The sequence below is a fragment of the Vigna unguiculata genome, chromosome 10 (assembly GCF_037176805.1).
Source record: "Vigna unguiculata cultivar grain cowpea cultivar isolate G323 ecotype 2 chromosome 10, ASM3717680v1, whole genome shotgun sequence".
Taxonomy (NCBI): Eukaryota; Viridiplantae; Streptophyta; class Magnoliopsida; order Fabales; family Fabaceae; genus Vigna; species Vigna unguiculata.
In genome coordinates, this window is record NC_140801.1 from 41,265,797 (window position 1) to 41,282,267 (window position 16,471).

Here is a 16,471-nt window from a genome sequence, read left to right on the forward strand (position 1 = left end):
CTCTAACTCAAAACTTTAAAACAATTAATTTATGAGTCTTATACTTATATACTTATATGGTGTTCAATTTTCTCATTTTTACTCAATGTGAAACTTAAACTCACACTTAGATTCCAACCATGTAGCAGAGAAGATACTACAATGTTTGTTCGTCAGCGTAGCACACTAATATCCAACATTAGCTTTCTAATTTCTTAAGTTACAAGTTACAAACATCTCAAGACATAGGCATAAATTAAAATATATCACAAGTTTTATTCTGTAATATTCTGAGGAGTCCGTATTGTATACAAATAGTCACGGACATTATGATTCATAAAGCAATGCAATAATCAACAAACACCAGAAAGTAGAACAAATCAAAATAAAAAACTCCCAGCTCCCTCTGGATTTTGAAAACCAATGTTCTCAATGGCACCAACCGTCTTGAAGATTCTCCTCTTGTGAATCTCTTCCATCAGTGATCGTTGCAGTTGTTGTCTCCTCAGATCCACAAAGGAACGAATCCTTGTTAGCCTCTGGACTCCATGATACCTGTGAGAAGAATCCATTTTCATGTTGCAAAACTGTTTGGTGCAATCAGCATCCATCACTTCTTCTCGAGGACAGAATCTTGTGCACTTTTCGTTGCCTTTTGGAGAGTAGCAAAGGGCTTCTGCTCCTACCACTGCAGTTGGATCATACCCATCTTCATTGCCAGGGTCACAGTACTTGAGATTGAAGCACTTGAAGGAGTTCATTGAGCTTTGAGAGCTCGCATCATCATTCATAAATAGTTCATCTGCATAACAGTTAATTAGTCAAAATCAAATTCTTTAATGCCACTGAAAAAAATAGTAAACATTGTTATTAAAAAAGTATTAAATCTGCTACAAGTTATTGGCTTGGCTGGTTTTATTGGACTTGGTTTTCTTAAGCAAAGTGTTTATCAAACAACATTTCAGCTTTTGAAGAATCAGAGATGAAAGTTATTTGCATTCCAAGTTGAAAGAGTGTTATTACCCTGAGACCAATCTTGAGCAAAAGGGTAATGGTTCCCACAGAGGTGGGAATTATTCTTGTGGGAAGAACCATGAGAGGAAGAACGAGAAGATGGTGAGATGTATGAGTGGTGGTTACTCATATCACACTCATCTTCATAGCTAAAACTATGTTGTCTTTCATACTTAGAAGTGCCCCAGTCCCTCCATGTTGGGACTAAAGCTGATATCTCTTCCTCAATCATTTCAGCAATCTCTAATGGTTCCAAGTCACTAATTTCAAGTTCTTTAACCATCTCCACTGCCACATCAATTGCAGTGTCGTTTATGGTGTCAAATGGAAAGAATATATTCCTCTTTTCCCCTGCATGCAAAACACAGTAACAAAACTCTGAAGCACCCCACTATATGTAACAAAAGATGATTGTATCATGCGATGAAAGTATGTGTGCATACCACTTTTGTTAGAAATTTGTACTTTAAGGAAAATTGTGTCATCATCTTCATTGATTGATCCTGTGATGGTCATGTGTGTGTCCTTTGTTTGGTCACTCATTGGTGGTATCCCTTTGGCCAGTGGTGCAATGAAATTGAGTGTGGGGGTTTGTTTTCTGGGTAATGTTGGGCTAGAGAGTGGGGAGTCTAGTTGGTCCTTGGCTAAAAATGAGTCCAACAAGAGCTCCTTTGCTGACAACCTCTCTGAGACATTTGCCAAACACTTTCCCACAAACCTCTGAGCTTCCAAGTCATGGATTCTGTAAAAGGCTTCTGGCAGCTTCCCCTGTTGAATCAAATCAGTCAAATACGTAAAATCAAAGCATAAGTGAAATAGAATCTTATCCAAACAGAGTTGAAAAAGGTTAAGTCTTTCCAATGAATAAAAGCTTACTGAAGTAACTTTCTTGTATATTTGAGCTGGGTTGGAGCACTCGCTGTATGGGAAGTCAGAAGTAAACATTTCTATCATGCACATTCCAAAGGAGTATATGTCAACCAGTTCATTGTATTCCTCTTCATACAATTCTGGTGCCATAAATTCTGGTGTACCTGAATTCTCAACCAAACAAAAATTTCAGATTTATGGACAAAAGTTTTAGCTTAGATTACTGATAACTGATTATTTAAGTAGCAACTAAAAGAGAAAGTGAAATTGCCTATGACACTGTGTGCATGTTGGGAGCCACGAAGAATGGCTGCAAGGCCCAAATCACCAATCTTGACCTGCCCCAGATGGCCATTGATGAAGATATTGTCACACTTGAGGTCTCTATGTATCACAGGAGGATCGTGGCTATGCAAATACTCCAAACCAGTTAGAATCTGGCGTGCCCAGTTCTTCACTGCTCTGATATCTACTCTCTGATACTTCTTTCTGTACCTGCATAAAATAAGAGAAACTATGTAAAATTAACGTTTATGAGCATAACCTATTGAAAATTCAAGCACTGTATTCATGCAGGAATTGGTCTTTAGTTAAAGGGTTAAAAGATGTGATTGATTATATTACTCTCTTAGGGTGCCAGAGGTGAACAATTCAGTGATGAAGTTGAAGGTTCTATAATTGACATCAATCCAAGAGTCATGGAAGGTCATGATGGAGTCATGTTCCAAGTCCTTGAGGAGATGAACCTCTGAGTAAAGGCGTTGAAGAAGATCTGGTGAATGAAATACATCACCAAGCTTAACTTGGTTCCAAGCCACCTCTAGTCCAAGGACTTCATCAAATGCCCTATACACAATCTTCACTGCTCCTTTGCCAAGAATGTCCCTGAACTACACACCAATGAAGATAACAATAAAAAATTAATCAATTATTTCATTTTAAGACCAACTAGCAACTAGATTAGTTGCCAGAATAAATTGTATTAGTTTACATGTGCCACTAGTTTGCATCACTAGTCAAACTTAACTGTGGATGTAATGTATGTAACAGTTGTTTTTTGGCCCTTGAATTTGCCTCTATAGAAAAAATGACCCTTGAGTGTACTATGGAGGTAAGATAACCCTCTGTAAGGTGGTGCGTCACGACAATAAACCAGGACTTGGCAAAGGACAAAACAGAACAATTGGTTCTTATTTAATTACTTTATAAATAATTTGACTTAATCATAAAACGGCTACTGAAAAAGTTAATACAGAAAATGAAAAACTTCCCTTTTCTAAGAAAATAAAAATAAGGCTAAACCTTACGTAATTCCATAGAATTGGCCAATTACAAAAAGTATGATGTATGCAGTTTTGTGGACAGACTAATTTCTGTAAAATATTACTTCAGTTCCTTGAAATTAGCTAGTATCATCTGTCAATTGAATTTGTTATTTGTAAAGGTCAAATTTATTCTCTGGCTTGATAATTATCAATAAATAGTTTTGGATAATTAATTAGCATTATTGATCAGTTTCATCCTAAGATTATGAATCCTTAAATTTGATCTATGACTTTGTCAGCTATCAGATAATTTCACTTTCTATGGCAGAGATAAGATTGAATGGTGCACACCAAGATTGGAGATTAGAATGACTAATAATTGTCATACACTAAACTTATTTTTCATATTTTTCAAAGTCAAACACAGAATCTGAATTAAAGTTTAACAAAAAAGAACATCTTCATGAATCTATGTATGCATCTATCATATCCCTCCATCTTAATCACCATATTCTGGATATCAGACCAATTTTTAGTCAGAAAGTTAATGATCCATTCACAGAAAAAGGAAAATGAAGGTATAAAATGAATGAGAAACACTTACACGACCATATCTACCAGAAGGGTCAGTTTCAACATATCCAAGATGAGCTTTTCCTCCTAATCTACCCTTGTACATGGTTTTTGATGTGGCTTGATCACTCACCACCACAAATCTGATTTAACCAGCACGTGTGTTCTACACTTACACAACTTCTTTTATCGAAAACTCAGCAACAAATTAAGTAATATTATATATGTATGTATGTTTTTGTGACTCAACTGAAGGTATATGCTAGAAGATCCGAGGCTTCCATTCATGGTTCTCGTAGGAAAAGACACCAAACAATTGCCACAAGAGCCGTGAGTAGTCAACACTGAGCATGATCCAAGCCATTTCAACAACGCCACATGAAAGCTCGTAGAAGTGCTTGGGAACCATTGGTGTGAACTACCAGAAACCTTAGGATGAAGAACTTAGAATAAATAGGAGTTGCGGTGGCAGCAGAAAGAGGTGCCACTAGAGAGATATTTTTGCAGCAGGACAAAGGAAAGGAAATTAACTGTGTATGGATTAAAGAATAGCAATGATTGGGTGTTGTCCCGCAATAAGGTCACACCAAAGATTGTGACTTGTGAGCCAAAAGGCTAATGAGAGCTTTGGTTGAAGATAGTTGTGGAGGAGAAGGGTTTGGTGAGGATCAAAAGGTTATCAGAAAATGAAAAGACCAGGGCTTGAAACCTGGTTTCTGAATTTGAAGAATCTATGGCCATTCTTTGAGAAAAACATTTGTGGATGTGAAAGGTTTCTGATCACAAAAGTTAGATACTTAGAAAAGAGGTGAGAATCTGAGGAGGAAAAGGGTTGAACAGATTTTGATTTTGGAGAGAAAAGATCAGAGAAACATCCTCAAATCAGAATCAAGCTTTAAGGATTTTGGTTCTGTGGATGAAGGAAAAAAAGAGTGGTTGGTGTAATATAAGAGAGTCTACGCTTATTACAAAGGATAGTACTTTGCATATATAGCAGTCAACGTTTGTTTTGGTTATATACAAAAATGAGTATCAAGAATTTTAAGGACATACTCTTAAACATACAAGAAGTTACATTTTTGAATAATTATAAGCATATGGTAAACTTTATTAATTTGGTTAATACGTTAACAAGTTTGTAAATATAACATACAATTAATAAATATACTTTTTTAAAATGTGAGTATAAAATTATACAGCTATAAATAGACATTATTAGCTAAAATTTGATTCCTAATATATAAAAATAACATTAAAAGATTTCATTGGTCAATAACTTGGTTCTTCCTTTTTACCCTTAGTTTATCTAATTATTATATTGTTATTCTTAATTTCGTCCCCTTGAAAACTCCATTACTTACCTCAACAGGTTTTGTAGAAAAATTCAGTCGTTTTCGCCAAAAATGAGAACTGTAGTCGTATAAAAAAATTCAAATGCAATTCTGATAATAATGGTTGCGTATGTAATTTGGGAAACTTTCTCTTTTACATATTTGAGAAACTACTGCTAGGAACTGACATTATCCAACAAACCTAGAAAATAAAATATTTTACTACTCAATACTTGATTTTAAGTTACTCATAACTCGAAAAGATTAGGTTAAAATATTTTAAGAAACTAAGAAGATGTTGAATTCACACAAACTAGTTAATATATGTTGTTTTATTATAAAACAAAAAAAATATATATATATATATATATATATATATATATATAGCAATGAATTATATATATTTTTTTACTGTTATCTAAAGTATTTTTGTTGTAATATCATAAATATTTGTGTTGATTCCAATATTGTTTTGGTTGAAATATGGAATTTAAATTACCGTAAATAATTATAGAATTGAAGGAAAGATAAATAGATGGAGATGGTGTGGTTGTGATTGAAAAATAGAATTTAATTTTTCAATACATACATTCTAATAAGTTTATTACCACCACTTCTTTAATAATTTAACAAATAAACTTATTTAAGATTTACAATATATAAGTTATATATTATTAAGTGATTCAATTTAGATAATTATTTAAAATTTATAATATATAAGTTAAATAACCACAATTTATAACGGACTATTACAACTCATAGTCTCATAAAACAAAATGTTTACAAAAATTTCAAAAATCCATAAAATCATAAAAACTTTGTAAAAGCTTTTTCCGAGATAATTCCTCTCCGGCTCTATGTTTTACTAGAACCACATGAATGCAACATCATCTGCTCCCGTATAACGAATTACACAATCATCGTCAAACACAAGCAAATAAGGTGAACTAACATATATATATATATATATATATATATATATATATATATATATATATATATATATATATATATATATATATATATATATATATGTATGTATAATTAAAAAATATGCACACACTCATTAGAGGAACTCTATCCTCTGATTCCATACCATATGGCCACCACCATGTTATCCATGTTCTACATCTTTGGATGATAACCTCAAGATATCCTTTGCTGCCTCCATCTACAAGCCACAACTTGTAGAACACGTGCGTGAAGACATGCTATGGAGCACACTCCGTAACGCTCGGTGAATTTCCCAATACGAACCAGAGTTCGTACTCTCAACACCAGATTAGCACATCACTGGTCACAATCATGATTGCTCAATCTAGTGGAAACCCTCCGTACGAACCACAACTTGCACACTCAAACCAGTAACACTCGTCAATCCGAGCCACAACTCAAGAGATGTCATTCTGAGCCACAACTTTAGGAATGCCACATGCTTACCCTCTATCCCGAGCCACAACTTAAGGCATACCATTTTGAGCTACAACTCAAAGAATGCCCAACAAGTCCATCTTTAGGGTATCACCCAAATCCTTATAGACCACACACATCCAACGCATTCAAACATACTGCCTCTGCATTATTGCCTAGCGTTGTCTCAGCGTCACCAAGCCAAACCCAACTGCAGACTACCTGGCGGAAGCATCATGTCGCTAGGCGCCACGCATCCCTGAAGCCTCTGACCTTGCAGGTATCGGCTAGCGGGACGAACCTCACCGCCAGGCGCCAGGCGTACCAGTAGCTCCCTGGATTTGGAGCTATCGCCTGACGGTTCGAATACCACCGCTAGGCTTTACACTAGTACTTGTGCAGTACTGGTTAAGCACTATGTCACACATTTAGAATACCTCACATTCTTATGTATCATCCATCATAACTTTTATACCTATTAACTCTCTAAGTTAAGTATTCCACCACACACTAGGATCCATGTTCACCTCCGCCACATCACTACCTAATCATGCACAATACCATTATAAATTTTCATTTTGGAACCTTACCACCTAGGAACCTTATTATAGAATAAACATATACCTCATATCCAACCAATGCATCTTCACTTAGAAACTCCAACTCCTAATTATATATGCCTCTCAATCCAACAATACTTCAGTTTAATAACACCCCTTACTACATTATTATTACTATCATGATTCTTCCAACTCCCTATTAACCCTCAAATTAATTCATACCATTAACTTATATATGATCACCCTAGAACTCTGTCCAGATATTTTCTTAATTCCACATTTAGCATTAATCTGATTCACAAGAATTCTAGACCCACCACTGCACCTCACAGCCGCGCAGGTCTCTTATTCTACGCTGGCGCCTGGCAACCCAATTAGTACCGCCAGGCGGTGCATAGTGTTATGGGAAAATCCCAGAATTTCTAGCACTTGTAAAGCCCCCAAAAGTCCCCCAAGATTGCATTCCTATGTTTGTGTCCACAATTCCACAGCCAAGTAGGTTCCCAAGGATATCTAATCTCTATTTACACACGCACATTCAATTTCCTAAAAGCAACTCGTGCATCAATTATGCATATGCTCAATCTCACAATTAATGTCAAACCATAAACTAAGTTCATAGAAATTACATCCCATTGTTTCCAGTTACCTCATAATTCACACAATATTCCCATTCAACATCCTATTCTCCATTATTACTCCATTTTTCCCTGATCAGAAAGCCCATAAACCACCAAAACATAAAAAACGAGTCAAATTGACTCTCGTTGCCTAGCGGGTGTTCATCGCCGCCAAGAAGTCCATGCAAAAACACTGAAACTAAATGAGGGGAGTTGTGTCACCTAGCGGCCTGTTCTTGCCGCTAGGCAGTTTCTGGGAAAAACTTAGAAATTTAGTGCAAACTGTCCACTTCTTGACTCTTTCTCCTTTTCCACACGTCAATAAGCTTCCAACTCCACTCTTAGCTCTCACAAATCCTTCTCCTCAAAGGTTCTACAGACTGTTATTCCCTATAGAACTCGAACCCAGGTTCCCTCATAATAACCAAAAACTCTCAACCATATGAGTTAGTACTTTTCTATGTCATAAAAGTCAACATTAAATGTCATAAATGCTTCCACTACCTGCATTTATTAAATAATTATTTATTTAATTATTTAAATTCCTCTGGTCTTACATAAAACACTAAGATAAAGCAAAAGGATGAACTAAATATATATAAATATAAATACAAACCAAATTACATGTATAAGAATCGGTGAAATCAACTTTTTTTCAATGGTGTCTAATTTTTCTTCACTTCTTTTAGTTTTCTTAAACGTTAAGGACTTCAAAAAGTAAAAAAAAAAAATCTCGTTCCACATTTTAAAATTTTCTAAACAAGGGTTATTTTGGAAACATGCTTAATAAATTAGATTTATTGAACATATATTCTACTTTCACTTATATCTCATTTTTGTTTTCAATTTTATGAACAAACTCTATTAATTTAGTAAATTAATTTTAAATTTTCTTCAAAATTTTCTCAACATCATATTAGATCAATTATTGAATTTGATTTAGTGACTTCTACCATTCTCTCGATCTCAACTTCTTAGAAAACACATGACTAAACAATTTTAAGATTTGCATGTGACAAACAACGTTTCCACATGAATGTGTTCCCATGTGAGTCCAGATCAACATGACACATACATGGTAATGTTATTTATCAGTCAACAAATCTTTATTGTCATTTGGTTACAAGAACTACTTCATTTATTAATAAAGTTTGGGGATAAAAATTATTCAAAGTTTGAGCCAAGACGAAATCTAATTTTGCATGAAAGTTAAAGGAGTAAAACATATATATATATATATATATATATATATATATATATATATATATATATATATATATATATAAATAACATTCCTTATTCTTTTTAAGTAATACTATAAAACTTAATAGAATTTTATTTTTATTCAAAATATTATTTATTCATCTCTTTTTTTTTCTATTTCTTTTCTCCTTTATCAAAATTTAAATAATGCTAAATTTCCAGGTTAAAGGAAAATAAGTTAAAAACAAATGAAATTACAAGAGAAGAAAATAAAATGGTTAAATATGTTTTAGTCCTTGAACATTGAGGCAAAATTGAAATTCATCTCTTTCCAAAATTTGGATATATTATGGTCCCAAAATTTAAAAAATGAATGAATATAATCATTTTCCCAATTAAGTTTTTTTTAGATGTCAAAGACATTTTATGTTAATATTTGAGTTGTTTACACCGTTTGACACGTCCCCGCTTCAATGTCGATGGGGAAACGAGTTTGACACGTACAAAAAAAACTAACGTAATTTGGTTAAAAGAACTATATCTATTCATTTTTAAAAGTTTAAGAACTAAAATGTATCAAAATTTTGAACAAAGACAAATTCCAATTTCCGTCAATATTTAGAGACAAAAAACATATTTAACTCAAAATAAAAGTTTAAATACTTACATTTTTATTGTTATTCTATGTTCTTATTAGTAATAAACTATTGGTTACAACTATTTTCGATTTATATGTTATATAATATATGTAGAATATTGTACTCGCCAAGAGGGTAACGGTATTCAGGTGAGGGGGAAATGGTATCATCAGTGTTAGCGTAACCGATGTACTATGGGTTATATAGAAGAGTTACATTGTATTAAAGTTGATGTGGTGGTATACCTCGTCATAAAACCGACAAGCTGGTAGAGCAGAGAGGAAGACTTGCGTCGTCATAAAACCGACAGGCTAATAGAGCAGAGAAGAAGATTTGCGTCATCATAAAATCGACAGGTTGGTAGAACAGTGGATTTGCGTTGTCATAAAATCGACAGGCTGATAGAGCAGAGAAAAGGATTTGCGTCGTCATAAAATCGATGTGGTAGTGGTGCAGAATAGAAGGATGGTATCGTTGTACAAGCCGACATGGTGATAAAGAAGTTATAGGATCAGGCAAAGAAGGTTGATATTAGGTGGTCAGTAGTCTTTGGGTCGGGTCGATTTGTTAAGATTGAAGAGATGAGATATGCAATTATTTGGTTATTATTTAGTTTGATGGGATATTGTAGTTGAAATTTATGAAGATATTGAGGATTATCTTTAAGTTTATCTTGTATATCTACAAATGATTATTTGTAACTGATTACTCTACTATAAATAAGAATGTTACTACCATGGTCAAGGAACAGATTGTCTTGACTTAAGCAAGTCTTAAGCTAGGGTTAAAAATTTCTTTCTTCTTGTTTTTGGTTAAGATATATATATATATATATATATATATATATATATATATATATATATATATATATATGTGTGTGTGTGTGTGTGTGTGTGTGTGTGTGTATATACATATATACACATATATACATATATATATATATATATATATATATGTATATATGTGTATATATGTATATACACACACACACACACATATATATATATATATATATATATATATATATATATATATATATATATATATATATATATATATATAATATGTATAGAATACTTTTGCTAGTGAAGTCAAAATCATCTAACATTAATTAGAAAACATGTCTTTCCTTCTAATTTTAAAATGTTAAATATGTTTTTATTTCCTTAATTTTCATATGAAATTGAATTTAGTTCTTGTCTCAAACTTTGAATTATTTTCATCATTAAACTTTATTAGTGAATAGGTATAGTTCTTGTAACCAAATGATGTTCAAGGTTTGATGATGTGACCAACGATGTTTTTACGTGCTAATGTGGACACACACCATTTGCCACATCAACATGTTTGTAATGTTGTCTAGTCATACGGACTACATTCATTCAATAATAAAGTTTGGGGATGGAAATATTTCAAAGTTTAGAACATGATAAAATTCAATTTTGTATAAAAGTTAAGAGACTAAAAACATATTTAACCCAATAAACAAACAACTTAGTTTGACATACACTTGGCAAATGTAATAATTCACTATGCATGTCATGTCGTATAATTTCTAAGATATTCATCTTATAAAATATGTTTTCTAATTTCATAAACATGTAATATTTTCTCATTGAAACAATTCACATAAGGACATTTCATCCTTATTTCTTTGTCACTATCATCAACATGTCAACATTACAATGTACAAATTATATAAATTCTTCCACTCCTATCTTATAATCATCACTTATGTATTCCAAATTAATCTAATTTTGATTTGTATCCACGTTATTTCTATTCTCTATAAAATTTCAATGAAAAATCTAATTCTTATCCAAAATAAAATATTTAAATCTAAATTTTCATGAAATAGATACACACATGACAAATAAGGAGTTTTAACAAACATGAGAAATAAGTAAAATCTCACTTTTTTTAATCAAATGTGTCAACTTATCCCATTTTGAAAGTTTCACCATATCTTATATTTGATAAAATTTCAACAATATTTCATATTAGTATTCAGGTGACATAAAATCTTCAAAATCAATAATGCTATCGAAAATCAATACAAAAAATAATGAACGGAAGTTAAATAAAATATATAAAATATAGATTATAACTTAAGTACTAATTAGTTATTATTCAATAAAACTATTTATTTCACGGGTTCTCAAGAAAATATTACATAATTTAATATTTTTAGAACGCAACGTATTCTTATTTTGCATTTAATATTTCCGTGTTCATTTCTCAAGTGTTCGAAGACACTTTATAGTGAATTAATCCTCCTTCCAAAGACAAAACTTTTATTTATGTATTTGTGGTGTACGTAGTTTTTTATTTATATTAAAACAAATATATATTTTCATATTCTTTTTTCTCAAATACTCACTATAATTCCTTGATTTTAATAGGATAAAAAGAATACACAACTTCCTGACGTATACAACACATGAATAAGAAGAAGAAAATTACACACATGAAAGCTACTAGCATCCATATGCATCCACATGTAATCAATAATACAATTAAAATTTTGGATAATTCATATGCATTTAATATATTAGTCATAATCATATGTAATGCACTTCATTGATAGCATCTTTATTCTCTCCCATAATTTAATGAATGTAGGTTCAAATTTTGCAATGCATGCCATAGACCCTTCAACACTTGTTCTTTGTGTAATTTTTTTACGAACGCAAGCTTGATTATTTAATTTTGGTTACGTAGATCACAAAACTTATAATATATTTAGGTGTATTTTTCATAAAAAAACAATTAAAAGAAAAAATAAACATAAAATATATAAAAAAGGTCCGTATATACTTTATGTCTTCCATGTAAATTTATAAATTTTAAATTTATGAAAAATTAATTTCAATTTTTATTTCGTAATATTTATTCTTAAAAAAGTCCTTTTAAACAAGTTCTCCTAAAAAAAGAGATTTTTTTTATATAAGAACTTCTAGAAAATAAATAAATAAATTACACAAATTAAAAAGAAAAGCGTAGAAAAGTCATCATATAAGAGAATCTATATAAACTAGTCGTGGGAATAAACTAAATTAAAATTTTGTCGTAACATACTTTTAATTTAGAATTGTGTTTCATTTAAAAATTATTCAAAGTTTTCTCAATTATTGTTTTTAATTATGTCACCAAATAAAAATTTAAACCGAATAAATTTAGAAAAGTGTTTAAATTTTTATGTTTTCTATTCAATTTTTTTTAGGCATCCATTTTAAATTTGTGTGATTCGATTTTTCAAAGAACCGAACTGATATAAACCAAATTGTTTTCGAGAATTGATTATATTTGCTAAGTCGTTTTCAAAATGTGACTTGATTCAGGTTTTTTTAACAATTGAATGTTTTTTTTTACTTTTGATTAATTAAACAAATTAATAATTTATTTTTGTGTTTATTCACAATCTTACACGTACAACTGTTGTATTGTCATTTAAATAAATTATCAAATTTAATAATTATCATAAAAAATATTTAATATCATTCATAAGATTTTAGTACGACTGAATTGACTCCTAAAAAAAAGATTGAACATAAAAATAGATGAAGCAACCCAAGTTCACATATCAATCTATATCAAATTGTTTGTTATTCGTGCATCATTACAAGAATGATTATCCTATTTATGGCGTCGATAGAATTCGTAATTTTTTTATGACAGTCATGGGAACAAAAGAAAATCCTACTACACCCATGCATAAGCATAAGTGTTTATGTGTATTGACCTACATACTTTATTATTTCCATGCTTTTTTTAACACTATTATTTCTATATATTAATCATACCACAGTCAGTAGATAGGCATATATTTTTAAGTATATTATTAAAGGTTCCATCTTCTAATTTTTATACGCATATACGCTTACAAGAGAGTGTATTTAGTGAAGTTAAATAATGTAATAGTGTATATATCTTAAAAGAATAGTTTTTAATTTTCAGCAAAAAAAGTACCGTAGGTTTGTCTTAATAAAGTAAAAAGTGTTGAATATCTCCCTTCGACTATAATACCAGCGATACTTTGTTATGACTTTCTTCCGCTTCTCCAAGTTTTCTTATTTTATTTTTTATATATTTTTTAAACTTATATTTATATATTATTTATATTAAGTTTAAAAAATATTGCTTAAAACTTGTGAATCACATACACTTTGCTTTATGCTAGGTAATTTTTTATATTTAATGATTATTTTATGATATGATAGTGAATGAGAATAATAATAATATTCTTTTCGATTCTACTATCACGTGTGTTTGAGTAGAGAAAATGAAGACTTTTTTTAAATTAGAAAAAATAATTTATATATAAAAAATTTAATTTGACACTTTTAAATTTTTTGTCTAAGTTCGTAACTGGACTATAGATCAAACTTAATGGCCAGTTTTATAGAGTTGAGTTAAATTTAAAGTTTATTTCTTAAAATGATATCAAAGTCATCTCTACAAGAAAATGTTTCATTAGTAACCAATTTTAGTCACCAAAAGTTGTTAGTTACTATAATTACTAATTTAGATACAAGTTTACAAAGTAAAAAAATCATTGGTTACTAAAATAGTTACTATTATGAATAAAAAATTATAATTGGTCACTAAATTGGTTATTAAAATTAGTTACCATAGTTTTGGCTACCAAAGAAAACTGGTCACTAAAAATTAGCTACCTAAGTTTTGGCTACCAAAATAACTTAGTTACTAAATTGCTTTCTAATTAATTAGTGACAAATTTAGTGACCAATTATAATTTTTTATTTATATTAGTGACTATTTTAGTAACCAATAAATTTTAATTTTGTAAATTGGTATCTAAATTGGTCACTATAGTGACTAACAACTTTTAGTCACTAAAATTGATTACTAATCAAACATTTTCTTGTAGTAAAGTATATCCTAATAATTTTTCTTGTTTGTTAGGCCTATCAAACGCTATCGAACCATTCATTAATATCTAATTCCACACTTGAGATATACATGTCTCGGGGGAAGTTTATCCTAACTATATTTGTTCTTTTTTAAGCTTTGTTTTTCTAATGAGCCTTTGTTAAGCTTATATTGTACTCATTAATGAATACAAACCTTATCTTACACGGTGTTGTAGGGTTGTGTTAGACATACATTTTATTTCTTAAAAAAATAAGTTAATTTTTTTTCATATTCATTCATTAGTAAATAAAGAAGATTATTTTTTGTATCCTAACTTACCCAGGTTTATAAGTTTAGATTTTTCATAATAGGTTTCATCTTCCCATGTTCAAAAGTGTATAGATTTTCTTAGGAAGTTTCTTTCCATTGTTTAGAGGGATTTGGTTTGGTCCTATACTTTCTTTGCTTATTTTATTTTATTTTAATAAATTTTATGTCATGCCATATATATAATATATGCCATATATATAATATATGTGCTTTGAGATGTGAGAAGTACATAATAATTAAGATGAACTTTATAGAACATTATACCTTTAATTTTATTTTGAAATTAAAGAATTTAATGCAGATAAAACCAATTTAACTATATACTTTAAAATTACGTTATCGTCTAAAATTGTACAACTAAACAGTATAATCGAGTAGTAAACAATCGAAATAAAATTATTTTAATTTATCTATAGTCTCAGCTTTAAACCTTAGTATACAAATATTAAATGTTTAAAAAGAAGACTTTTTCATGAAATATACTCTGATTTCTGGAAATAAAAAACGAAGGAATGTAATGTTTTGATTTAATTTGACAGCACGCATATTATGATTATTGGATTGAATATAATAATTGACATAAATATAATCTTTGAAGACGTTGAAAAAGATGTTTTAATTATATATACTGAGCAAGGCTACTCAGAAATAGTCTCACGCACTATCTGTTTGAATCTTATCATTTTTCTGTTTGCAATTGTTCTTCACCAAATGTACCCATGTCATCATCATTATGGTGGTTCAATCGGATACTTTTTCAAGAATCTTAAATATCGAACTGTAGGTTGATTCATGATGCATATTTGAACCTGAAAGAAAATAAAATAATTATACTCAGTATGTATAGTTGATTACTTTAATTAAATATATTTTGTTTCTCATTTTATCTTGATAAGATTATACTAAATTTAAGTTAAAATAATATGATAGGATTATGCTTTAAAAACACTATTTTAATTTAAAATAATTCAATATATTTGTCATTGTTAATTGTTGAATTGTTATTTATGATAATGAAAAAAAAAAATGAGAAGATTGATACGATGATGTAAAGATTGATGTAACAGTTATGGTTAAGTGTTTACTAAAAATAGAGGCTTTTATTGATATCCTTGATCATCACATAAAAAAAGTATATCTGGTGGTGATGAAAAGTTTTAGTACATATTAGAGTATGTATAAATAATTTAAGAGTTAAATATATTTTTATTTTCTAAAATGAAAATAAAGAAAATAAATTTTTAGCATCTTACACTACAAGAAAATGTCTTATTAGTAACCAATTTTAGTGACTAAAAGTTATTAGTCACTATAGTGACCAATTTAGATACCAATTTACAAAATTAAAATTTATTGGTTACTAAAATAGTCACTAATATAAATAAAAAATTATAATTGGTCACTAAATTTGTCACTAATTAATTAGAGAGCAATTTAGTAACTAAGTTATTTTGGTAGCCAAAACTTAGGTAGCTAATTTTTAGTGACCAGTTTTCTTTGGTAGCAAAAACTATGATAACTAATTTTAAAAACCAATTTAGTGACCAATTATAATTTTTTATTCATAATAGTAACTATTTTAGTAACCAATGATATTTTTACTTTGTAAACTTGTATCTAAATTAGTAATTATAGTAACTAATAACTTTTGGTTACTAAAATTAGTTACTAATGAAGCATTTTCTTGTAGTGTTAATAATTTAAATATATTGGTGGGATGATGAAAATAACATTTCTTGAAAAGTACTACATCGCTTAGGATAATCTAGGGGTGAATGTTAGTAACTATATATAATGGGTTCT

General features: G+C 30.0%; 1 protein-coding gene across 2 annotated transcripts; it reads right to left on the reverse strand.

Annotated features, from left to right (window-relative positions):
* Window positions 1-231: 231 nt before the first annotated feature.
* Window positions 232-4,649, reverse strand: LOC114166756 (putative serine/threonine-protein kinase WNK11). 2 transcript variants are annotated; one of them, XM_028051548.2, is made up of 7 exons: window positions 3,733-4,646; window positions 2,488-2,753; window positions 2,135-2,358; window positions 1,870-2,027; window positions 1,437-1,761; window positions 1,003-1,344; window positions 232-781 (listed from the first exon to the last, which is right to left on the reverse strand). In XM_028051548.2, the coding sequence occupies exons 1-7, from the start codon at window positions 3,805-3,807 to the stop codon at window positions 360-362; spliced, it is 1,812 nt and encodes a 603-aa protein (XP_027907349.2). In that variant the 5' UTR covers window positions 3,808-4,646; the 3' UTR covers window positions 232-359. The 2 variants fall into 2 exon arrangements, with proteins under 2 accessions (XP_027907349.2, XP_085524268.1); XM_085668142.1 differs by lacking the exon at window positions 1,003-1,344 and having other exon boundaries at window positions 3,733-4,649.
* Window positions 4,650-16,471: the final 11,822 nt, after the last annotated feature.

Coding starts and splice junctions, on each gene's coding strand:
- LOC114166756 (XM_028051548.2), bottom strand. CDS start 3,807: ATGTACAAGGGTAGATTAGGAGGAAAAGCTCATCTTGGATATGTTGAA. Junction 1,345..1,436: donor ACAAATTTCTAACAAAAGTG/GTATGCACACAT, acceptor TTTTGCATGCAG/GGGAAAAGAGGAATATATTC. Junction 782..1,002: donor TGCTCAAGATTGGTCTCAGG/GTAATAACACTC, acceptor ACTGTTATGCAG/ATGAACTATTTATGAATGAT.